Source organism: Thalassophryne amazonica, chromosome 8 (assembly GCF_902500255.1).
Source record: "Thalassophryne amazonica chromosome 8, fThaAma1.1, whole genome shotgun sequence".
In the NCBI taxonomy this organism is placed as follows: domain Eukaryota; kingdom Metazoa; phylum Chordata; class Actinopteri; order Batrachoidiformes; family Batrachoididae; genus Thalassophryne; species Thalassophryne amazonica.
Genome location: NC_047110.1, coordinates 71,716,189 through 71,743,376, shown reverse-complemented (window position 1 = coordinate 71,743,376; position 27,188 = coordinate 71,716,189). Strand labels below are relative to the sequence as shown.

General features: G+C 40.9%; 1 protein-coding gene across 1 annotated transcript in view; it reads right to left on the bottom strand.

Moving 5' to 3' along the window:
- pclob (piccolo presynaptic cytomatrix protein b) overlaps positions 1-27,188 on the bottom strand; it is a 175,717-nt gene that overhangs the window by 106,148 nt on the left and 42,381 nt on the right. Inside the window, 1 exon segment of the mRNA XM_034175495.1 lies at positions 20,156-21,145. Coding sequence (XP_034031386.1) covers positions 20,156-21,145 — 990 coding nt within the window.

Sequence of the window (27,188 nt, the reverse complement as noted above, 5' to 3'; positions counted from 1 at the left end):
GTGGTTATTTTGCTTTATGATCTTAATTATGGTATGGTACTTTTCTTCTAGACACTCCCTTCATGATCTTATTGCCTCCCTGAGTCCTCAGTCCCTGAGTATGAGGAAGTGTTGTCCTTCACTCACGTCCTGTCTTGTCCCAGAACCGGGCCCTGTCTCTGTTCCCATCAGTCCTTCGGGTAGACCTCCTGACCCTCCCGTAAGCTATGGTGGGTCCCCTGGTGTTCACCTGTCCCCTGGTCAGCCATACAGTCGCCTGTCTGGTGAGTTTGCTACCTTTAGTTGCCCATTTGGGTCCGTGTCTACTGCCCCCATTATTTTTGTTTGGGGTCCTGCACCGTTTGGTCACCTGCCTTATGGGCATTTTTTAGGGGTCACTGCTGGCTTCCCATGGCCTTGGTGCCCACCTCCGGTCCCCCTCCGTCCCTCCCATTGTCGGGTGTGTGCGGGGCTATTTTGGCAGCCCTCGGTGTTGGCTGCCTTGAGGGGGGGTTCTGTCAGGCTTGGCCCCGGCTCAGGTTTTAGGTCTTAGCCATTGGCATTATTCTTTTGTGATTTTCTGGTTTTACTTTTCATTAGTTCATACTTTATCATATTACTCTGTTTGATTCTGTTTGTTTTGCTTTCTTTATTATTTAGTCACTGTTTTCATTTAGCACCTCATCGTTTAGTTTGCAGTCATTCAGTTATTTGTTGCTTTTCCTTGTGTTACACTTTCATCACTGGTTCATTCTTTGCTTATCATTTATAGTGCAGTTTGTATTGTATGTGTTACTCTGGGTGTTTTATGTTATTTTAGTCTGAGTTTAGTTCTGGTTATCACATTTGTTGTATAATGTTTAGTCACATGTTTTTGTTATTTATCTTTGGTGTTGCTCATCAGATTATGTTCCATTTGTTATTCATTGCATTTTCTGTTTATCAGTTATCTTGTTTTATTCTTTGCATTATGCTGTGTTCACTGGGTTTTGTTTATTTGTGGATTAACCGATAGATTGTTTTGCCATTTTATTGTATTCACTTTTCTGTACCGTTCAGTTAGTCCATTCAAGTTTTAGTTTTCTGGTTTTCCCCTTTTTGATTTGTTATGGTAGTTCTTACGTTTACCCCTTTTGTTTTGTTCACATTCATTTTTGAACACGTCATGTTTCTCAGTTTTTCTGTCACTCACTTCTCTTGTTTTGCATCACTTTGTTTTGCCCTCTCACACACTCTTACCTTTCTTCTCTCCTCTTTGTTCACTTCACCACACCTCTCTCCACACCTGCTTCACATCAGCCTGATTACTTTGCTCCTCTTTAAAACCCTCACAGTTCCACAGCTCACGCTGCCCGATTGTTGACTCTGCTCACTTTCTCGCCTTTTGTTCCCGTCCTGTTGTGCTCTTCTGTGTTTTTTTGACCTTGCTTGTATCCTCCGACCTCCGCCTCGCTGTTGCCCTGTACTCAGCCTGGTTTTTGACTCTGCCTCTGTTTTGCCCATATTACTCCTTGATGCCGGTTTTATGAACTTTGCTTGTTCCTGGACCCTGACCCAGCCTGCCTCATGTCTGATACCTCTGCCAGTAAGTTTGACTACCTGTGTACCGAATCCTATGCCTGGCCTTCTGATAAAGCTTTTTATCAATCTAAGCCAACCATGCCTGTGAGTCTGCATTGGTCTCCTCCTGCTTCATGTGTCAAGCCATCATCAGTCCTGACAATAATCCAAACCATGCAAGAGAAATACCAGACCGAGGATAGTGCAAAAAGAGGGCCCCAGAAAACAGAAGAAGAGAACACATGAACAAGGGAACCAATCAACATGAAGTATGAAGAAGAATGGAGATTTTTGAATTTCCAAATTAGCAACATTATGGCACACACAGGGACTGTGAACCCTGAACCTCTTACATGTCAAACACTAACGTTTTGCTGGATATCAGCTAGACGCTGTCTTTTCATAGCACCTGGATTTTAGTGAGTTCATTAAACCATTTCATGTGAGTGGGTACCTGGCATCTGGCACATTATTTCCCTGAACAGTTAGGAATTACCAAAATTTTATACCTAAGGTCCAATAGAAACCATTAATTCCAACTAAGAAACTGACGAATGAGTTGGAGGCATTAGATATAAATGTGACATCATACACTTTGAAGAACGCACTTAAAAGACAAACATTAGGAAATATAATAACATAATAATGCTAAATGCTACTGAAGGTTTGGACTGAAACCTAATCAGCCATCATATATTACAAGGATGAAAGCATAAATCAACTAATAAAATGTCTCTTCTTGTACAATATATGGGTGATTCTTTAACTACGGGCACTATCGGCCTTGTAAATGTAATTTCCACCACACCACTGCCTTACAATATAAAGCGCCTTGGGGCAACTGTTTGTTGTGATTTGGCGCTATATACATGTGCTCTGATGTCACTGTTTATCTCCATAGAAACTACCCAAACAATCTTTCATACAAACTGCTTAAAGGGACATTACAGTGTTGTGGTGGAAATTACGGCAATAGTGTGGGCAACTACATTTTATTTAAAAAAATCACAACAGTTGTATGACATTGAATACCCCAATTATGTTTTGATTATTTTACTGATATTTTATTCAGAGATATTTTAAAACATTAGAAAAAACGTTTTTTTACCATTCAATTTTATCATTGAAGATCAAAAGTCTGGGTGTGGGACAAGCACAAAATGGCAATATTTGCATATAATGATGCTGAAAAAAAGGTGAAAAAGTCATCATAGATTACTAGAACAAATTTCTTAACACACTTTCATTGTAAAGATAACTATAAAAGTGTGAAATTTCCCCTTTTTTCTGTTTTTCATACAATATGATCAAAGGACATAATAAGTGCCCGTAGTCTAAGAATCACCCATATATGAAAGAGAAAAAAATATTGCACTACCAGTGTTAAGTGCATATGCAGTATTTGGAAGCAGAGTGACTCCGAAATGGATGCGTACTGAAGGAGACCAAAATGAGCTGTATTACATGTAATAAAAAACAAACAAAAACAAACAAACAAAAGAAACAACAACAATGCGCTTACTCAATGTGTGGGAAGGGTCAAGACTTTACTCGCTTTACTCATTAGTGCTTTGAGATTACATGATTTGGTGTTGTGTAAGTAAACAGAACTGAATTACTGATTTGAACATGTTAACATGACAGTCACCATTTTTGCTTTGTAGTCCATTATACTTCAAGGTAAGTGAGTTACCTGAAATCCTTTTTATTTTTGGATAATTTCATATTGAAAATGGCACAAATGTTTGAAAGGAAAGGTTTGAAAGGAACCAAGGATTAGCTATTAGGTATTTAAAAAAAAACTTAATTTAAAGCATGGAAATATTGGAATTCACATCTTTTTCTGTACATTTCTCTTTCCTTGGGTCAAAACATCAAATGTCTCGGTCCTGGTGCTGCACTAGTCCAAGACACCACCACATTGCATATGAAAGCAGGAGTGGTCTTCAGTGTAGCATTCTATGCCCAGAGCATGCTGGGAAGGGATGTGAACAGGCCAACACACGAAGCTACAGTGACTTTAGCTTGGTATCACTGACTAAAAAGCCCTCCCGTCATTTCTGAGCATCAGCAGTGGTGCATCAACCTCGTTTCTGCTTCAAACTGCACTTCAGTCATCATCTATCTCAGCGACAGAGATCTGAAGCTTTTGTTCAACAATCATTTCCACATGAATTCAGCATTATTTCATAATAAAAGACGGGGGCTCGATGAGAGCACCACAGCAGCATGTTTGAGTCTGATGTGTTGCTGCGCCTACATTAATTTCAGCGTGTCAGTAGCGGTTCTACGATTATTGCCTCGTTTCTGCTTAAAACTGCCTCAATTCTGCTTAAAACTGACTTTCAAATGATTTAAGAGATTTTACTTTATCTGATGGTTAATAATCACATTGTTCCCTTTGATCACTTTGGGTAAAGAGAGTCAGACTCAGAGAGTCAGTCTCAAACATGATGCTGTGGTCCCAAATGACGCATGCGGAGGGAAGGCAGGGCGGACCAATTTTTAGGGGGGACCGTTCGGTCAGCGACACCGGCATACACTGTGCGATTTTCAGATGAAAGATTAGCATTATGAAACACCATCATTTGACTCAATCTGTTGGTCTGATCCAGTGTTTTTATCCAGTGTGTTGTTTTTATTATTACTTATTATACTACGTAACTATTTATTTATTATTATTTATTATTATTATTATTTTATTGTTGTACTTGTATGATGTGTGCTCTAATATGTTTATGTATTTTTTACACACTGTTTTTTTTTATTTAATTTAAAACATTATTTACCCAGGTCGAGCCCATTGAGACACAAAGATCTCTTTTCCAAGGGAAGCCTGGCCAAGAAAGCAGCTTAAAAACAAAGTTTCAAGAGGAGAACACAGTATCAGACAACAATAAAACAGACAAATGCAATCTGGTCATGGATTATGAATTATAAATTATAAATGTGGTGGTATTTTTAATCGTGGATCTGAAATGGTATCATAATTTCAAGGATGCCCACTGTCACACACTTGTGAGCAAGAAAAGCCTGGAAAAAAATATCAGACAATGTTTGTCTACAACCCACGTCAAGAAATGTTGCATGGAATGATGCAATATAGCCTATGTGCACAGTATTTATTTATTTAATCCCCCCTGGCAGAAAGGTGCAGGCAAGGTAAGGAGCAGAAGCACTTCACCCCAGTCTTTTCATTAGGAAAAAAAAAAAAGATATATACAGAATTACTTTCTAAACAGCTGATGAACACAGTCACCCTCAACAGAGCAGAGACATATAGTCTGTCCATTCCGCTATCATAAATGATGTTTATTGTCTGTATTGTGACTGATTTTGTGCATCATATCAGCATATTAAGGTTCTTCTTTCATAGTCTTGGTTGTCAGGGTGATGTGAGACATTTCATTCTGAGTGTTACACACAATTCTGTGTTTCATCGTACAGTCTGTACCCATCAAATCTGGAGTCTTACCCAAGTTAAATAAATCCATCCCAGTGTGGTCTTGCTCCGAACTTATGAACTTATAAGATTGCTGAAATCTAAAAGTAAGCAGAAGCTCTGAGGGGATTGCACATTCCCTGTTGCGGCTCCAAAATTATGGAACTTTTATGTTCCATAAAAGTTTATATTATAATAAGTTAATATAAAAATGTATATTTCCATAAAACTCAATATTCCATAAAATTATGGAATATTGAGTTTTGTTCTGGTTCTGGTTTTATTTTTCTAGTCTGTTTGTTATTTTTTCTGTTTCATTGGTTTTCTGTGGGTTGATTTTCTTGTGGGGCTTTTCTGCTTGGGTCTGTCTGTCTCTATCTCTCTTGGTGCTTGGTGGTGGGTGTTTCCCTCTCTTTGGCCACGCCCTTATTCTGGTGCTTTCCATGCACACCTGTTCTTGACTTGCTGCACATCACCCGGGGTTATATAAGATCACTGGGTGTGTTTGTCCTTCGCCAGATTGTTGTGCCTTGTACCTTCATTCCAGCTCTGTACCTGTGTTCCATAGTCCTGCCTACCTCCTTCTGTGTTCCTGACCTCCAGCATGATGCATCGACCATGCCTTTTGCCTGATGATTTTTGTACTGCCGTTTTTCTTTGACTGCCTACTTGTGTACTGACCTCTGCTATCCACAACAGTAAAAACCAGAAGGTCCCGATGGGACATGCCCGTTTTTAAATCTCTTCTGAAACCCATCTTTTCTCCTTGGCCGTGAACACCTGACTTCATTTATTTGATGTTGACATCATTTATTTATTTGATTTTAACTTATCGTTTTTATCATATGGTTGTTATTTTTACTCATGTCTTATGGATATTAATTATTTTAGTGGTATTTTATGTACAATTTTATGTTTTATGTGAATTATGTCTTTTATGATGATTTTTATGTATTCTTCTGTACAGCACTTTGGTCCATTGTGGTTGTTTTAAAGTGCTTATTAAATAAAGTTAGTGGTTGGTTGGTCTTGTCTCAGAGTGATGCTGAAAAACTAATTCATGCATTTATTTCCTCTAGGCTGGACTATTGTAATTCATTATTATCAGGTTGTCCTAAAAGTTCCCTAAAAAGCCTTCAGTTAATTCAAAATGCTGCAGCTAGAGTACTGACGGGGACTAGAAGGAGAGAGCATATCTTACCCATATTGGCCTCTCTTCATTGGCTTCCTGTTAATTCTAGAATAGAATTTAAAATTCTTCTTCTTACTTATAAGGTTTTGAATAATCAGGTCCCATCTTATCTTAGGGACCTCGTAGTACCATATCACCCCAATAGAGCGCTTCGCTCTCAGACTGCAGGCTTACTTGTAGTTCCTAGGGTTTGTAAGAGTAGAATGGGAGGCAGAGCCTTCAGCTTTCAGGCTCCTCTCCTGTGGAACCAGCTCCCAATTCAGATCAGGGAGACAGACACCCTCTCTACTTTTAAGATTAGGCTTAAAACTTTCCTTTTTGCTAAAGCTTACAGTTAGGGCTGGATCAGGTGACCCTGAACCATCCCTTAGTTATGCTGCTATAGACGTAGACTGCTGGGGGGTTCCCATGATGCACTGTTTCTTTCTCTTTTTGCTCTGTATGCACCACTCTGCATTTAATCATTAGTGATCGATCTCTGCTCCCCTCCACAGCATGTCTTTTTCCTGGTTCTCTCCCTCAGCCCCAACCAGTCCCAGCAGAAGACTGCCCCTCCCTGAGCCTGGTTCTGCTGGAGGTTTCTTCCTGTTAAAAGGGAGTTTTTCCTTCCCACTGTAGCCAAGTGCTTGCTCACAGGGGGTCGTTTTGACCGTTGGGGTTTTACATAATTATTGTATGGCCTTGCCTTACAATATAAAGTGCCTTGGGGCAACTGTTTGTTGTGATTTGGCGCTATATAAAAAAATTGATTGATTGATTGAAAATACATAAGCATACCAAATGGCAAATGCCAGCTCTCCACAGTTTCTCTCTGACTGAAGTTACACACACACACACGTACACAGACACCACTTGGCTGTTAATATACAGATGATTTACCGCCCACTAGTGGAATGGCGTGTGAGTCCAGAATTTAATTATCAACATCCATTCTTCACTCTTGTTACCTAATATCCCCAATTTCTCCCAAAATAATAGATCTATCAACTTTCAAGCATACCAAACGGCAAATGTCAGCTCTCCCCAGTTTCTGTATGATAGAAGCCGTACACACGCACACGCATACACGCACAGAGGCCACTTGGCTTTTAATATATACGAAGTCTATTAGAAAAGAAACTGACCTTTTTATTTTTTTCAAAAACTATATGGATTTGAATCACGTGCGATTACATCAGACAAGCTTGAACCCTCGTGCGCATGCATGAGTTTTTTTATGCCTGTGCCTAAGGCACATCCAAGTGGACACCATTCGAGAAATTCAGGCGGTTTTTGATGGCTTTCAGTCGAGTGAGTATCTGAGAAATTGTTTAACAGCTGGGCATGTTCAAACTTGTCCTGTGAGACTTCCAACTGAGGTGTTTTGCTGTGGCACCGCGCCATGAGCGGCTGGGTGCCGACGCACAAATCCCTCCGCATGTCTTTCATTACAAAATCTCCTTTAACGGTGGAATGTCTGGATAAACTGCTGATCCTGACCTCTTGTGAAACTTCTCTGCTCTCTCACGACATCCTGGGTCAACAAAGGCTTAAATTTGGAAGTTTTCAGCTCGAAACAGGCTGACGACGGCGGCTCGGGGCGCGGCGTGCCGACTGGCGGCGTGGGCTGTCCTTAAAGCGATAGTAACACTCCTTAATCTCTCATCAGCCGTTAAAATTTTCACTGAAAACCGTCTGAATTTCTGGAATGGTGTCCACTTGGATGTGCCTTACAGTTTCTGAAAAAATTTTGATCAAGCAAAGCGCCAGTCTCTCAGGAAGTTCTCAGACAAAGGAATTCCGACGGGAGGGGTGGACCAGTGCTCACTCAAAGCCTGCCCACAGGCAAACAACGCAACCGTCAGGTGTGAAAAAACTCACGCATGCGCATGAGGGTTCAAGCTTGTCTGACGCAATCACACGTGATTCAAATCCATATAGTTTTTGAAAAAATAATAAGGTCGGATACTTTTCTAATAGACCTCGTAGATCATTGTTGTTATTTACCATTTATAATTTAACTTCTTAAAACTGTGCTACACTGATGTTGCAAAGTATATTACTGGATAAATGGAAAGGCACTCTTGATCAGCAAAGTAAATTAATTATAAAATTCCCGCCGCCAAAAACATCCATCAACTGCTTTCAAAGGCAAAGGTCTGTCACTTTTAGATTTCCACACTAATTAATCAATCCAATGATTTTAGTCAGTGTTATCTCTACAAACCCACTCCTTCTTGACCTACACCAGTCCAGTGATCTTTTCATTTACATTTTATGATTGCCAGGTAGAAGGAATGACCTTTGGGCTGAATGCATCACAGTTTCAAAGGGTGTTTTTAAGTGCTTTCCTTCTGCTGATACTGGATGTGGTAAGCTTGTTATTGTTCTTTTTTTTTTGGCAGACGCCTTTGGCACAAGCTCTGGCTGGGTATAATACTTGACTTTTTTTGCAGCCCCCACATAGCAGAACTCCTCATAAATCAATCCCTGTGATAATATGTTGACCTAATAATCTGCAATACGCACACAGCTTCATTTGAAAGACATTTTAACACACTGTGGAATTTCCCATGGTGATATAGAGTATGGTGTATATACAAGCTTCCTGTTGATAACTGCGTATAATGTGAAGTGGATTGCGGGAGAAGATGGTGGCATAAATACAGCCAACAAAGACTCTATGTTGTGTGTTGATTCAGCATGTCATTTGGGAGCTGTTGATGCATGAAGCTTACTGTTCAGTTTCAACTATTTTTTTTTTGTTCTTGATAAATGTGCATCATTAAAACAACAACCCCACAGTGTTTTTTTTGATCCTTCATTGTCCTTTGGCCAGCATATTAGAAATATTACTAGGACTGCTTTCTTCCACCTGCGAAATATAGTGAAGATTCGTCCCATCCTGTCTATGGTTGATGCTGAGACCCTGATCCATGCGTTCATCTCTTCTAGATTGGACTACTGCAATGTTCTATTTTCTGGTTTACCGCAGTCCAGCATTAGGGCTCTCCAATTGGTTCAGAATGCTGCAGCCAGACTTTTGACACGAAGCAGAAAGTTTGACCACATTACACCCATCTGGCGTCTCTTCACTGGCTTCCTGTCCCAGTGAGATCAGATTTTAAGGTTCTGCTACTAACCTATAAAATTATTCATGGACTGGCACCTCCCTACCTAGCTGACCTAATTAAACCTTATGTACCGGCCCGGGCTTTACGTTCTCAGGGTGCAGGACTACTTTGGGTCCCTAGGGTGAATAAGAAGTCTGCAGGCCATAGAGCTTTCTCTTATTGTGCCCCTGTTCTGTGGAATGATCTCCCTGCATCAGTAAAACAATCCGATTCTGTGGAGACTTTCAAGTCCAGACTTAAGACGCACTTATGTTCCCTTTCATATGGCTAGCATACTGGTACAGTTTTGTTTAACGCTTTTTACTATTTTAATTCATGTTATTAATAATTGGAGCAGGCCGCGGCCTCCACTTCACCTAAATTCTGGGTCTTTTAGTGAAGCTTAGGGCTAGTGGCCAGCGATCACCTTAGTATTTCTTCTGTTTTTCTTGTTGATTAATGCTGGCAAATTATACAGTATTTTTTGTCTTTCTGATGATGATTCTGTTTTTTCTCTGTTTAAGGTGCAGCTCCATCTAGAGATGGGAGTTGTGTTTGTGTTGGCGATCCTCCTGTCCTGTGCACCAACAGCAATTCTTATATATTCGTCCGTGAATTGTTCTGTGAATTATTTCTGTAATTTATGTTTGTAGCATGGCCCAAGCAGAGGGTCACCCCTTTGAGTCTGGTCTGCTTGAGGTTTCTTCCTCAGAGGGAGTTTTTCCTTACCACTGTTGCTCTGGGGGTTGGTAAGGTTAGACCTTACCTGTGTGAAGTACCTTGAGGCAACTCTGTTGTGATTTAGCACTATATAAAGGAAAATAAAATAAAAAGCCCAGCTATATAAGTGGTTCTCAAACGTTTGCTACTGCTAATACTGGAATACCAACAACCCCACAGTGAGATGTCACAACTGGAAATAGCTATGATTTTAACTGTCTTTCTTTTAAATTGCTCTCATCCAAAAGCCTAAAGCAGGATCATCTGTGAGATTGTAGATTCTTTTTTTTTCTTCAATGAACAACTGGTGTAATGTTCAACATTTGGCTTTAATTTCTAACAATACAATGATGTCATTCAGGAAAATGACATGACCTCAATAAATAATAATAATAATAATAATAATAATAATAATAATAATTATTATTATTATTATTATTATTATAAATCAATATTCTGAAAATTTGAAGTCTTAACATAATTTGCTTTAAGATGGGTTTTATACAAATCCTCTGCTGAAATTTGATTAGTTACTGTGATAAATTATTGCAACTTCAAAGATAAGCATGACATAGATCTTAAATGGAAGAGCTTGAAGCTTTCAAATTAGATATTTTAAAGTAAACTAGCGTGTTACCTGTGGAGATCCACAAGCAACAGATGTTTAGAAGTTTAGCAGTGTTTAGAAAATAGGCAGCTGACATTTTTCAGTGAATTGTGCAACGTTTCTATAATGAGTTGGAATGTGTGTGAGTGACCTTACACCTCAACAGTTTTTTGAAGACAAACCAAACCCTTTTATTTCCTCTTAATTATACAATTTTTAATGTTAATTTACTGTCTTAATGTATTTATAAATTATCTAGGTTCTTGTTATCTTATACACACTATTATTATTATTATTATTATTATTATTATTATTATTATTATTATTTTATTTGTACTTCTATTTTGATTTTTAAAAGGCCCAAAATAGAAATAAGTGTTTTAACTTTCTTGTGTCATCCATGTATTTTTAACATATTTACAAAATTCTGTACTTTCATTGAACTTAGTAAAATCACGCACACATGCACTCATGCTTTTAATATAGAGATGGTTTACGTCCCCCTGCTGGATTGGCATGTGAATCCAGAAGGTAAATATCACTATCCATTGTTCAGTGTTGTTAGCTAATATATGTACCTCCCTTAAAAATATTTGTACTATCAAAGTTCCATTTTGGCACCATTCATCCTTGACCCAAAATACATAAGCATATCAAACGGCGAATGTCAGCTCTCCACAGTTTGAGCATGATCAAAATTGCACACACACACACACACACACACACACACACACACACACACACACACACACACACACACACACACACACACACACACACACACACACACACACACAGCTACTGTAAGCAGGTGCTTTTGATTTGACAAACAAAGATGGTGGTGGAAGACATTAAAAGCACTACACATTTCAATTTTGGTACCAACATGACACTTAAGTCACTCATGGTAACAGCAGCATAACACTTAACTAAACTGACTAAACCAACTGAACTACAAAAACACAATAAATCAAAAACACTAACAACACTGTTAAACTAACGTAAATCATGGGGGGGGGGGGGGGGTTGCTGCAAATTCTGATTATGATAACTGTCCCATGTCTCCATGTTTTACTGGACCAGGGGGCAGTGAAATCTGTTCCATTCATGTTTTGGCCCATGTCTCTATCTTGGCTCAACACAAACAATGTACACTGTAAATTACGGAACAGGATTGGATACTATTTACCAGGTTATTTAATAATGTACAAATCATGTGCATTTGTGAGAGCATTGCAGCCCTTGACTTCATCCATTCATGGTGACGGCAGACAAGGGCAGCAGGACACTTTTACAGCTGGAAGTATTGTGTGAAATTTGTGGTAAGGTTTGGGAGCATGCACTGATGCCTTTTGTGGCTGCATTCACCACACTACAGAACAACACAATACACAAGTAAGGCCTCAACCTGACCAATCCCATGAGCAAACACACTGGCAACAGTGGAAACAACAAACTCCCAAAGCACTTTTTTTTTAAGTTTTGCAGGAAGAATCATCGATCTGACCAGACTCAAACATGCATTACAAGTACCACGGTTGCCTCTAGAGGATGACATTTTTCGGGAATTCCCGTGGGTCACGTGATTCCTGCGGGATTTCCGCGGGATGGGAGTCAAAATTTTATCAATCCCGTGATTGGGATGGGACGGGAATAAAAATGAACGGGAGCGGGCAGGAGCGGGAATGCCAAAAATAAATGATGATTTTCATCTATTTTAAAACAACCAAAAGTCGTTCACACGGGGCGCGATCAGATGCTACAAATTCACAGGGGTCGCGTGGCGACGGACGCGCCTCCTTCGCCCGGTGTGTCGCTCTGCTTTTGCTGCGAAAATTCACCCCGGTGCGTCATCAAATAGGAGGAGCTTCCATTCCGCTCACCGGCTCCAGTTGTCAGTCAAGTTAACATGACGGACCTTGATCACACGGAGCGAGTTGTTGTGAAAAGCTCCCAATACAGAGAGTATCATTATTTGTTGCAGGAGCTGAGTCTGGATGACGGCCGCTTTCACCGGTCCTTCCTCCTCTGCAGGACCCAGTTTGAGGACCAACTGTCCCGTTCACGCGCACGCATGTAAACAATAAATAAAAAAATAAATAAATTCTGCTGCCTGCTGTAGTACTGCAGCTTGCTCTTCCCCCGAAAACTCTGTCATAATTGTGTTTAGAAACCAGTCACCATTTGTTTTATTATACATCTGTGTAGTTAATTAATAAAGTATTCGCCACAGACGTGTGTTGTGTGTCTTATGATGGATTAAAAATCATCTGTTCCCTGTCACGTAAGGCTTCAAATAACTTGTTGTGTGGCCACCTATGAGAAAAAAAAATATTCCACATTTTCTGCAAATGTATTCCACATCTGATCAGCAACATGGACAGCTGCCATTAAGTAGCTCTTAATGGTCGAGGCGCACTCACTCTTAAGAACTGTGAGAAATGTAAACAAATAAAAAAATAATAAGTTCCTTCAAAATCCATTAACTTTGAAGATTGATGGTTGTATGGAAACATGGTTCTAGTCTATGCTGCATGGCAACATGGTCAGAAATGGTCACAGAGCAATCTGGGACTGTGGGTCATTATTTTAGATGTTGTTCATGTTTTACTCAGCGAAGCTTTGTGAAATCAATCTGAAGAATTTTAGATGCGTATTTGTTGCTATGGTGACTGATAACTGCTTCAAATGTAGCAGTGCAAGACTGCGTTATAGAAGCATAATAAAAAATGGATACATGTACATTAGGGGTGTCCATCTGTCTCTTATAAAATGATACAATACATATCTAGATATATGAACCATCATGCAGTTGAGGAACAATTTAATTCTATGTGATTTGATTTGGTGCAATACAATGCAATTTGATTGAGTTGTTTAATACAGACATTATTTTTTCATGGTAAATTAGAATAAGGTGAAAGTAAGATTGCTTGCCTTCAAATACATATTTTATTAAAAACTAGAAACCTTCAATTCATTCAACTGTACTGCAGCATACTTTTTGTTGCTTCAGCTTGCCTTTTGCTCACCACTAGGGGCAGCATCAGACAGAGCACCAGAAAGTGCAGCATAGAAGAAATCCAAAAGAACAAGCCAGGCGTTGTTAGCATACCATGACTAGCATAGCATAATTTTCTTGTTATCAGCCTAACGTCAGTTTCAAATACATACATTTACCTGTTATACTGCATTCTGCTGTTAGACATGTTGATTTTGTGTTGAACCTCACAAAGTTAAACGTTCCTGTGACCAGACTCTCAGGACCCTTATTTGGACCTTTAAACGTTTATGTGTTTGAATACATGAAAGTAGCAGTTAAACATTAATTCACCTGATTTATGACATTAAAATTGATCTATCTGATTTGACTTGATTTTGCAATAAAAATTACATGTATATAAAATATATACAAAACCAAAGTTGCAGAGGAAAACACAAGAAAACATAAGACTTATTACATCTGCCAAGGAAGTAGTAAAGCCATCGGTGTCTATCTGTCTTTTAGCAAGATTATGTCAAAACTACTGCATGGATTTTGACAAAGGTTTCAGCACAGAGAGATGGAAGACTCCACAGAATTTTGGAGGTGATCTGGATCCGGATTCTGGATCAAGATTTCACTTTATGAAGGCTTTTAAGAATTATGTCAAAACTACATTGCAGATTCTCATCAGATTTGCACCATAGGTAGATATTAGGCCATGCAAGACTCCACTGAATTTTGGAGGTGGTCCGGATCCGGATTGTGGGTCAGGATTTCAATTTGTACACTTCACTTTGTCAGATTTTGAGGATTACGTGAAAAACACTTAACAGATTTTCAACAAATTTTCACCACACATTGGTGTTAGTCCTTGGAAGACCCCATTAAATTTTGTAGATGATCTAGATCCAGATTCTGGATCAGGATTTCACTTTGTAGACTTTTAAGGATTACATCAAAACTACTTCACGGATATGACATCACAATGTAAAACCAAGATCAGGAAGACACTATTTTGTTTCAGCTTGTGAATTACATATCACATTGCAACAACTTGATCAGTCGGACCATTCTGAATCAGTATGCAATTATTGCATTGTGTTGTGGGGTCCGGTTCCAAGTAAAGTCCGGGCCACGATGTGAATCACGTATCTGTTATTTTCAGTCCTCGTCAACCCTTGGCAGACATCAGATTGCTCTTATTCCCAATATTGTGGTCTCCAGAGAAGAAATAAAATCAGCAAAAAAGACACAAAGGATTGCAAAATAATACAGAGAGTGTAAAATTACATAGACAAACTTCTAAAAAAAAAAAAGATACATAAATTGGACTCTGTTCATAGTACATTCAGATTGATTTTGGAGTTTTTGTATTAATGTAATCATATCTATTACTTTAAAATCTATTTTGATTTGTATCGTTAATTATAACACCCCATATAGTAAAAATCCATTCTTGAGGAAGCAACACTTGTGTCTGTTCTGTCTCACAGAGCTTTGGTTGGCACGACTACACATGTCCTACTTATCAAACAACAGTCACAGCCAGGCTTTTGATTGCATCAGTTGAAGCAGAACAGACAAAAGGAAAAGTGAATAGGCTTGCTGCTGGCGCTTACTAAAAGTGGCCTCTTGAAACCGTTCAATCTGTCTTCTTATCGTAACAGCACTGCATTTCTGTTATCCTACTCAATATTAAAACCACATCGTCTCATGTTAGGCATTTGGCATGCCACAGTCCAAAGCAGGTCATAATATAACAATAAGTATGGCAACTCATCTGGGTTCAGGGCAGTTTATTTTTGTTTTCCACATCTGTTAGGTGGGATAAATCTACATGTTATGCACACACACACATCATCCTTGCTTGATCTTGCCCACATCCAAACCCTGCCCCAGGGCTTTTTTCTCCTTTATGGTGTCCATGTGGTGACAATTACAGAAGAACAGCATCTCTAGCTACCCAATTAATTACTTAATAAATGAAAGGATTCCATTTAGGGTGGTGTGCTGCTAATCTGTTGCTGGGAAACCAAACAGAGTGCAGAAATAAAGAATGATAATTCAGGATATTATGCTTGCAGAATCCCAGTCATTAAATTGATGCAGATTTCTTGTTTTTTAATGTGAGTCAATAAATGGGAAATATTGATCAAACAATGGTCAGCAAGATATAATATGTATTCAGAACAAGATAAGATATGAAACCGCACCACTCCCATACAATAAATAGTTCAGCATTTTGTCTTCATATGTCCTCTTTCATTTTAAAATGTCAATTATTTTTTATGAAATGATTCAAAATAACCTTTTTCAAAAGTAATATTGGGTGACGTGTCAGATAGTGTTGTACAATACAGCAAAATTTGGTTCTGATCCAATGGGCCATTATCCCTGATACCAATATTTTTTGCTTATAAAAGCAGCTTATTCACAGTATTGAAAGAGGGGAGAGTAGTGTGTCATGATGCAGACCCACAGTCAGAATGGGGTGTGTGTGGCCTGGAAATAGAAACCTTTTGTTTTGGAATCATGCACATTTACTGCTTGTACCACTGTGCTGCCGGATGCCCACACCAGAGTAATTTAGTTTATGAAATGATGATTGAATACATGCTGGCATGTCTTAGTTAGCCTCTCATGAACCATATCGCTTTGATAAGTATCAAAATAATCACAGGAAAACAAGTTTAACCAGACGCACTCTTGATGTTTCTCACAAAATAGTACATAATATTTAATTCATACTAGAATTTGCCACCACAACAAACCAACATATGAATCTATGAAACATATAGTGGGATCTGAAATGCCAATGGATTTGCATTCAACAATAACCTGCATGGGTGAGTAGGTTACAAAGTAATGCACTACTGCAACCCATGTAAAACGACAGGGAAAGTGTTCAGTTACATGGAGATAATGACCTCTGAGAAAGTACTCTAGTTGCGCTAGAAGCAAATACCAGCTTCTCCGGTGTAGTGCAACATATTTTATTGGCCTTAACCCATTTCACCTCATCTTATTAGTCAATCACAGGATTTTCATCATCTCAGATAACAGAGGCTCAGGACTCCCCAGACTCTGGTTTGCTATAGCACTGGACCCCATCTAATGCCATCGCACAACCTTCAGTCACTTTAATACATTGTCATTTCTGGCAGTCTGCTAAAGCAGTCCTCTCATGAGGTGTTGCATACTTAATAATTCCAGCCAGTCCAGCGGAAGAATGTCACAATAGAAAGCCATCTAATACTCTGTGTCACAGAATGATTTTAACTTTGTTTGAAATCTCTGAAAAGTAGGCCATATGGACTTCTCTTTAATAGCACTTTCAAGATATTCATGTTCAAAGCATTATCAGTGCTGAGGCTCATGAATCAATTATCACTTGATTGCAAACATGTTATGACTACAGCAGGAATGTAGCGCTGGACATATGAGATAACGCTGTCTATCTCATTACACTCTATAGCAGAAATAAAGTTAAGAATTATCATTTACTTTACCAATGGGATTTTACCATCTTTAAGAATCTTCCAACTAATACTGTTGAAAAGCCAGTACTTTAAAATCTTTATGTATTCACTTAATTTCTGTTGTTTCTTCATTTTAATGAATGCATGACTAAGTCATGCGTAACATTAACATTTTTCAAGGCATTTCCAAAGCCTAGGATTGTACGCTGTAAAATACATTGAGTCAATACACTGTCCATCTCTGCCAGTTTGTTAGCAGGATAAACAATAAATTATATAATCTTGTATGTCTCCAAATTAAAATGCATATACAATGGATATTGAAAGACTACACATTCAAGGTCATGCTGATACCTTCATGAACAACAGATGAGATCAATTTATGTGATGTCATCACAAAGTGCTGTGAGACGGTAATGGAAATGCCTACTCCAGGCAGATTTACCATACACATAGTACCATACTGTATGTCTAATTTAATGACATGAGTCAAGTCCAAGACATCTTCTGTGAATTTGAAATGTCCATGTGTGCATCCCTGAATTGTTTAAAGAAAGCGGGCTTTATTTGTGTTACATTAAAAAGGACACTATTACATTACTGATATTAATGTGATATTACTGACTAATATTTTTGGCTTTGATATTTGTGTTTAATTTATATCATGCTGTAGAGAATTGTTTGCAGCTTGACTTTATAGGGGATACATTTCAAAATTTTGACATAGAAAAGCTTGAATTTTCTTCCCAAAATTAAATAAAGGTATCAACATGTGCAGCTATGAGGATTTGGGTTATTGTTGTTTTTGTTTCATGTATTAGTGTTTTCTGATCATGTTCTGTGTGGTGATTTTCTTGTCTGTCTTTTTCTGCTTGGGGATTTCTGTCTTTATTTCTCTTCTGTGTCACTTGGTACTCAGTGGTGGCTGAGTACCTCTGTCTTTCCACGCCCTGGATCTTTCCCTCACACCTGTTCCTCATTTTCTGCTCATCACCTTCCTGTATTTAAACCTCACCTTGTCCACCTGTTCCCCGCCAGATCGCTGTGCCCCATGCTTTTGCTTCCAGCCTTGTTCCAAGTGTTTATCTCGTCCTGCTTGCCTCCCTGTCATGTAAAACTTTTTAAACAATTCCAATCTGTGTCTGAGCCTACCAATTGTGTCCAGCCATTTCGTGTTACAAAGGCTGACAGTAACTAAAATTTGTTCAAGTTTTATGTACCAGACCAATCCAAAAAATAACTTTATTTTGTACCATACACCATGTACTTGTCTGATGCCTGCTTGATATGTCTGGGCTTGTTGCAGATCATAATCTTATTATCATATACAGTACATGCTGGAAATTAGGAGCAAGTGTGGTGGAAGTTAAATATCTTGTCAGTTTCTCTCTTTTCCAAAGACTAGATCTAGTGGACAACAATGCCTGCACTACACACGAAACAAAAATGCTGCTAAATAGTACTAAAAGTGGTTATCTGGCTTGTAATCATAGGGGAATCACTTTTGTTGCTATATAGCACCATTTTTATTCTGCATATATTTATGTACGAGGTCTGTTAGAAAACTATCCGACCTTTTTATTTTTTTGCAAAAACTATAGGGATTTGAATCATGTGCGCTTGCATCAGCCAAGCTTGAACCTTCGTGCGCATGCGTGAGTTTTTTCACGCCTGTCGGTTGCATCATTCGCCTGTGAGCACGCTTTGAGTGAGCAGTGGTCCACCCCCCTCGTCGGATGTTTATTGTGAGGAAAATGTCTGAACGATTTGAAGCTTTGCTGCATCAAATTTTTCCACAAACTGTGAGAGACAGGCAGGTGGAAACCATTCGGAAGATTCAGACGGCTTTCAGGGACGATTCTATGGGGATCACACAGATTAAGGAGTGTTACAACCGGTTTAAAGACGGCGCACAATGGCGGAGGGCGCGCCGCGCTCCGAGCGGTGATCGACAGGCTGAAACGACCAGATCATTTCCAAATTGAACGCTGTGTTGATCCGGGACGTCGTCTGACTACTACAGAAATGGCAGAAGAGGTGGACATACCACTTTTTCAGCACATTCCACTGTTACAGGAGTTTTTGTCATGGAAAGAGGAGTGGAGGAATTTGCCACGGAGCTGCTAATGGCGCGGGACAAAAGCACCTCTGTGTTGGTCTCACAGGACATGTTGTAACATGCCCAGCTCTTGCATCATTCGGAAGATTCAGACGGCTTTCAGTGGCTTTTCAGTCGTGTGACTATCCGAGAAATTGTGGACGAGCTGGACATGCCACAACATGTCCTGTGAGGCTTCATCACGGCGTTGCTTTTGTCCCGTGCCATTAGCAGCTCCGTCCCGATGCACGAATTCCTCCGCACGTCTTTTCATGACAAAAACTCCTGTAACAGTGGAATGTGCCGAAAAAGTGGTATGTCCACCTCTTCTGCCATTTCTGTAGTAGTCAGATGACGTCCCGGATCAACACAGCGTTCAGTTTGGAAATGATCTGGTCGTTTCAGCCTGTCGATCGCGACTTGGAGCGTGGCGCGCCCTCCGCCATTGTGCGCCGTCTTTAAACCGGTTGTAACACTCCTTCAGCCATTTTCCTCACAATAAAAATCCGACGAGGGGAGTGGACCACTACTCACTCAAAGCGTGCTCACAGGCGAATGACACAACCGACAGGCGTGAAAAAACTCACGCATGCACACGAAGGTTCAAGCTTGGCTGATGCAAGCACACTTGATTCAAATCCATATAGTTTTTGCAAAAAATAAAAAGGTCGGATAGTTTTCTAACAGACCTCATATATGTTTAACTCTTAATCTGCTCCACGAAGCCACACTTACAAGCACAAGAATTACAAAGCTCACAATGCAGCTGATGTTTTGCACTCATCAGATCATACTAAAGCTTCTAATGCCATTTAACATTAATCACGCAGTCACTGACAAATGAAATAACTCAGTTGATAAGTATTATTCCAACATGAATGCCTCAGCACACTTTAAAATAAATGATATACTAATCATAAGACAAAAATGAATTCAGTGTCAGGTACAGAGGAAAGAAAATTCTTTACACTGGATATTGCAATAAAATGATTGGACTTACCGCTGCTGTATGGGGCATGGGGTTAAATCCACAAAGAGTGCAGACAGTGTTCTTGCATTCAGTACAGATGTTGTAGTTGGGAGGATCCTTCGAGCCAATGTTGAGTTCAACTTTGCAGAGTGGGCAGTTGGGCTGGCCCACTTTGGGAGCTACTCTGGTCATGTCTGTGGGCTTTGGAGTATCTGTTCGTGCTTTGTTCACTTTAGGCTGCACAGACAAAGAAGACCTAGCTTGTTGAGGTGACTCAGCTTTCTGTATAGCAGGTGGTGGTTTGGTTTCCTTTGCAGGAGATAACTTCGGAGAAAGTGGTGGTGTAGTTTTAGGTTCATCCTGGACAGCTGAGGCTATCATTGTGGATGCAGAGCTTAAGAAAGAAGAACCAAAACCAAACATCTTTCCAGTCACAGAATCAGCAGACTTTGCAGATGAAGCTTGTGGTTTAGGTCCACCAAAGCCAAAGAAGCCTCCTGACTCCTGTTTCCCAGGTTGAGCTGGTGGTGTTGCAGACCTGGGTAAAGATGTTGCAGCTGTGGAAGCCTGTTGTTGTGGCTTTGTAGCCTTTTGTTCAACAGGATGTGATTTCTGTTCTAGCTTTCCAGGTTCCTCACTGGGTTGTGCAATAGGTTGTTTCTGGACAGTCGTACCCTGGGCTTTTCTTGGTTGGGCTTTAAGCCCATCACCAGAAAGGATCTGGCCCTTTGGCGTAGAACCTTGAGCTGTGTCTGTCGTTTGGACTACAGTTGGCAATGTGCCCTCAACCTTGGGGGTTTGTTTTTTGTCAGGGCTTGCTTGAACGGCCTCTTTTTTGATTGTTACAGAATCTGGAGACTTCTCCTTCTGAACTTGCAGTGACGTATCTTTCTTTTCAGGTGCAGGAGGTATGAAAGCCTTGCTTGGGGAAAGCTGTGTTTTCATCATGGGTGCACCAGGAGGCTCTGACACTCCTAAAGCTCTTTGCATCTGGCAATTCAAACAAAGCCATTCCTTCACCTGAAAGAAGTACAATAAAATAACATGAACAAACTAAACCTAAGTTCATCAAATCAGTGGATGATCTGCAAGAGAAAATTCAGTTTGTTTTTTACATAGCCAACGTGTAGGAAACTTGTGTATGCAACTGTAGTTACAGTATGCCTATTGCATTTGCAGATCATGAAAATCAGCAAATAAATCCTCTGCTGTCCCTTTTGTTGAAGCATACATTGAACTGAATATTTTCTGGTCATCTCTCCAGCCCATGACAAGGAAAGCATTCATACATTCACATCTTAAATTCACTAATTAACCTAATCTGCAAGATCCTTGATCTACAAGAAGAGGTCTGAGTACCAAGACAGAAGAGTTCAAATTAAAAAAAAAAAAGTAGATGATCATCAGGTACTGCATCCCTCCACCAAGGCCACATATTGGTTACAACTTTGTATGGATCGTGGATCCAAAATATGTTTGGAATCAAATGAAAAAAAAAATAAAATAAATAAAATCCCTAGTTTTTAGGACATTATCCATCTGCTCACCAAATGTCATTAGCATCCTCTCACAATGTTCTGAGCTAAACGATGCTATGGGCCAAATATTCTTCTGGATCTTAACTTCACCTCTAAAATTAAATCACTTATTTCCAAGAACATTATCTATCTGGTCAACATACCCATTTAAATCTGTTGATAACTTTTTGAGTTATCATGCTAAAAGACAAGCAGACAAATAAATGAGCACAAGTGAAAATGTTACTCCAAATAAATCAAATCAAATCAAATCAATTTTATTTATATAGCGCCAAATCACAACAACAGTTGCCCCAAGGCGCTTTATATTGTAAGGCAAAGCCATACAATAATTACGGAAAAACCCCAATGGTCAAAACGACCCCCTGTGAGCAAGCACTTGGTGACAGTGGGAAGGAAAAACTCCCTTTTAACAGGAAGAAACCTCCAGCAGAACCAGGCTCAGGGAGGGGCAGTCTTCTGCTGGGACTGGTTGGGGCTGAGGGAGAGAACCAGGAAAAAGACATGCTGTGGAGGGGAGCAGAGATCAATCACTAATGATTAAATGCAGAGTGGTGCATACAGAGTAAAAAGAGAAAGAAACACTCAGTGCATCATGGGGACCCCCCAGCAGTCTAAGTCTATAGCAGCATAACTAAGGGATGGTTCAGGGTCACGTGATCCAGCCCTAACTATAAGCTTTAGCAAAAAGGAAAGTTTTAAGCCTAATCTTAAAAGTAGAGAGGGTGTCTGTCTCCCTGATCCGAATTGGGAGCTGGTTCCACAGGAGAGGAGCCTGAAAGCTGAAGGCTCTGCCTCCCATTCTACTCTTACAAACCCTAGGAACTACAAGTAAGCCTGCAGTCTGAGAGCGAAGCGCTCTATTGGGGTGATATGGTACTATGAGGTCCCTAAGATAAGATGGGACCTGATTATTCAAAACCTTATAAGTAAGAAGAAGAATTTTAAATTCTATTCTAGAATTAACAGGAAGCCAATGAAGAGAGGCCAATATGGGTGAGATATGCTTTCTCCTTCTAGTCCCTGTCAGTACTCTAGCTGCAGCATTTTGAATTAAATGAAGGCTTTTCAGGGAACTTTTAGGACAACCTGATAATAATGAATTACAATAGTCCAGCCTAGAGGAAATAAATGCATGAATTAGTTTTTCAGCATCACTCTGAGACAAGACCTTTCTAATTTTAGAGATATTGCGCAAATGCAAAAAAGCAGTCCTACATATTTGTTTAATATGCGCATTGAATGACATATCCTGATCAAAAATGACTCCAAGATTTCTCACAGTATTACTAGAGGTCAGGGTAATGCCATCCAGAGTAAGGATCTGGTTAGACACCATGTTTCTAAGATTTGTGGGGCCAAGTACAATAACTTCAATTTTATCTGAGTTTAAAAGCAAGAAATTAGAGGTCATCCATGTCTTTATGTCTGTAAGACAATCCTGCAGTTTAGCTAATTGGTGTGTGTCCTCTGGCTTCATGGATAGATAAAGCTGGGTATCATCTGCGTAACAATGAAAATTTAAGCAATGCTGTCTAATAATACTGCCTAAGGGAAGCATGTATAAAGTCAATAAAATTGGTCCTAGCACAGAACCTTGTGGAACTCCATAATTAACCTTAGTCTGTGAAGAAGATTCCCCATTTACATGAACAAATTGTAATCTATTAGATAAATATGATTCAAACCACCGCAGTGCAGTGCCTTTAATACCTATGGCATGCTCTAATCTCTGTAATAAAATTTTATGGTCAACAGTATCAAAAGCAGCACTGAGGTCTAACAGAACAAGCACAGAGATGAGTCCACTGTCTGAGGCCATAAGAAGATCATTTGTAACCTTCACTAATGCTGTTTCTGTACTATGATGAATTCTAAAACCTGACTGAAACTCTTCAAATAGACCATTCCTCTGCAGATGATCAGTTAGTTGTTTTACAACTACCCTTTCAAAAATTTTTGAGAGAAAAGGAAGGTTGGAGATTGGCCTATAATTAGCTAAGATAGCTGGGTCAATTGATGACTTTTTAAGTAATGGTTTAATTACTGCCACCTTAAACGCATGTGGTACATAGCCAACTAATAAAGATAGATTGATCATATTTAAGATCGAAGCATTAATTAATGGTAGGGCTTCCTTGAGCAGCCTGGTAGGAATGGGGTCTAATAGACATGTTGATGGTTTGGAGGAAGTAACTAATGAAAATACCTCAGACAGAACAATCGGAGAGAAAGAGTCTAACCAAATACCGGCATCACTGAAAGCAGCAAAAGATAACGATATGTCTTTGGGATGGTTATGAGTAATTTTTTCTCTAATAGTTAAAATTTTATTAGCAAAGAACGTCATGAAGTCATTACTAGTTAAAGTTAAAGGAATACTCGGCTCAATAGAGCTCTGACTCTTTGTCAGCCTGGCTACAGTGCTGAAAAGAAACCTGGGGTTGTTCTTATTTTCTTCAATTAGTGATGAGTAGTAAGATATCCTAGCTTTACAGAGGGCTTTTTTATAGAGCAACAGACTCTTTCCTCTCCAACTTACGGGTTATCTGCTTTAAGCTGCGAGTTTGTGAGTTATACCACGGAGTCAGGCACTTCTGATTTAAGGCTCTCTTTTTCAGAGGAGCTACAGCATCCAAAGTTGTCCTCAATGAGGATGTAAAATTATTGATGAGATAATCTATCTCACTCACAGAGTTTAGGTAGCTACTCTGCCTTGTGTTGGTATATGGCACTGGAGAACATAAAGAAGGAATCATATCCTTAAACCTAGTTACAGCGCTTTCTGAAAGACTTCTACTGTAATGAAACTTATTCCCCACTGCTGGGTAGTCCATCACAGTAAATGTAAATGTTGTTAAGAAATGATCAGACAGAAGGGGGTTTTCAGGGAATACTATTAAGTCTTTAATTTCCATACCATAAGTCAGAACAAGATCTAAGGTATGATTAAAGTGGTGGGTGGACTCATTTATATTTTCAGCAAAGCCAATCGAGTCTAACAATAGATTAAATGCAGTGTTGAGACTGTCATTCTCAGCATCTGTGTGGATGTTAAAATTGCCCACTATAATTATCTTATCTGAGCTAAGCACTAAGTCAGACAAAAGTGTTGTGTGGGCTGCTGAAGAGGAGGTACTGCTGGCCCACCGCCACCAGATGGCGCCCTGCTTGGAGTGCAGGCTTCAAGCACGAGAGGGCGCCGGAGCCACTGGGAGTGACAGCTGTCACTCTTCATCAGCACCAGCTGTCACTCAGCCAACTCATCACCATCTCCATAAAGGCCAGACTGCGACTCCACCTCCTCGCCGAGAAATCAACTACCAATCAGGTAACTTTCTCTGCTGACTCAAAACATTGAGTAATAATCTGAACTTCTTTGCAGCCGTTTTCCCGTGGTGTGTCCTTATCTGTGGGATTGGCGTTTGGTGTGATCAGCGACGGCTTCGCTTCACACCCCAACCAGATAAGTGGTTAGACAGGAGCTGCACGAGTGTGTGATTGGAGGTGGAGGTGCTCCCTCCTTACTGAATACAGACTGTGGGATTACTGAGTGTGTGACCTCACACTCATCAGAACTGTCTCTGTTCTCTGCCAGCAGTACCGGGTCTGACTGCTGAAGACAGCGGCCACCTGGGGCGCAGGGCTTGGCGGCTCCGGTGTTCTTCAGCTCCGTTGGCAGTGGAAGCTGTGTTGACCCGGCTCTTCTCTCACCAGGCGTCTTCTATCGTCGAGCCTGCCCACACGTCACCTGGTGTATGATTGACAGTCACTATATTGTTATTGTCTGTACGTCGTTGTGTGATTCAAAACATTAAATTGTTACTTTTGGCTTATTCATTGTCCGTTCATTTACGCCCCCTGTTGTGGGTCCGTGTCACGACACTTTCACAACAGGATTTCTCGGCCAGCGTCATGGATCTTGAGGGGCGTCAACCATCGCTTGAACAGCCAATGGAAGAGCGAGGTGCACAGGCGCCAGCAGGAGGCGTGTTGGGTGAGCTGCAGCACATCTTCACTGCCTTTACCGCTCGGTTGGACTTAGTTACCGAGCAGAGCAGTGTTCTCAATCGTAGGATGGAGGCTCTCACCGCCCAGGTGGAAGCGCGTGCTCAAGGCACTGCTGCAGCACCTCCTCCTGCTGACTGTGTGCCAGAAACAGACATTCCGCTGGTTGTTCAACGAACCCCCCCCACCTTCCCCTGAAGCATACATAAGCCCTCCGGAGCCGTACGGAGGCTGTGTGGAGACGTGCGCGGACTTCTTGATGCAGTGCTCGCTCGTCTTTTCACAGCGTCCCGTCATGTACGCAGCAGATGCCAGCCGGGTGGCTTATGTGATCATTTTGCTTCGAGGAGAGGCACGCGCCTGGGCTACGGTGCTTTGGGAGCAGAATTCACGGCTCCTAACGGTTTATACTGAGTTTGTGAGGGAGTTCTGACAGGTGTTCTACCACCCTCATAGAGGCGAGACCGCTTCAAGTGTGCTGCTGTCGATACGGCAGGGGCGTCGGAGCGCATCGAAGTATGCAGCTGACTTCCGCATCGCGGCAGCGCGAGCCGGCTGGAAAGCTGTTGCGCTCCGCGCCGCCTTTGTAAACGGACTGTCTCTGGTCCTTACGGAGCACCTGGTGGCGAAGGACGAGCCGCGGGATTTAGATGGGCTTATCGACCTGGTTATACGGTTAGACAACCGATTAACGGAACACCGACGGGAGCGAGACGAGGGGCATGGTCAGGCACAAGCCGTCCCTCTTCCTCCCGGGTCCGAAAGGAAGCCGACTTCCCCACGCTCCACTGCCAGGGCTCTCCACGTGACAACAGCTCCCCCTGCTGACGTTGCTATGGAAACGAGCAGGGCCAAAAAACGATCAGATCAGAGACAAAGGAGGCTGATCCGTGGAGAGTGTTTTCTCTGCAGCTCTACCGAGCACACACAGAGAGAATGCCCCAAACGGTCAAAACAGCAGCACTCGTCCTTAGAGACTGGGCTAAGGGTGGGTCACAACACCCACGTGGGGAAACCCCGACGATCTGCACGAATCCCAGTCACGATCCTGAGTGGGGATCTAACCCTTCATGCCCCAGAACTGGTGGACACGGGGTTGGAGGGGAATCTGCTGGATAGCAGATGGGCAAAGGAGGTTGGGCTCCCTCTAGGGCCTTACCGTCACCATTGTCAGTGCAGGCGCTAGATGGCCCCCTTCTTCCACTAATCACACACCAAACACAGCCAGTGACATTGGTGGTGTCTGGGAATCACAGGGAGGAGATTGTGTTTTATGTAACACCTTCTACCTCCCGAGTAATTTTGGGTTTTCCATGGGTGTTAAAACACAGTCCCCGGATTGATTGGCCGTCTGGGGCTGTGGTTCAGTGGAGCGAAACCTGCCACCGGGAGTGTTTAGGATCCTCGGTTCCACCCGGTGTGACAGCTAAGGAGGAGGTTTTAGTCCCCCCCCAATCTGGCGGCGGTGCCAGCCGAGTACCATGACCTTGCTGACGTCTTCAGCAAGGATCTGGCAC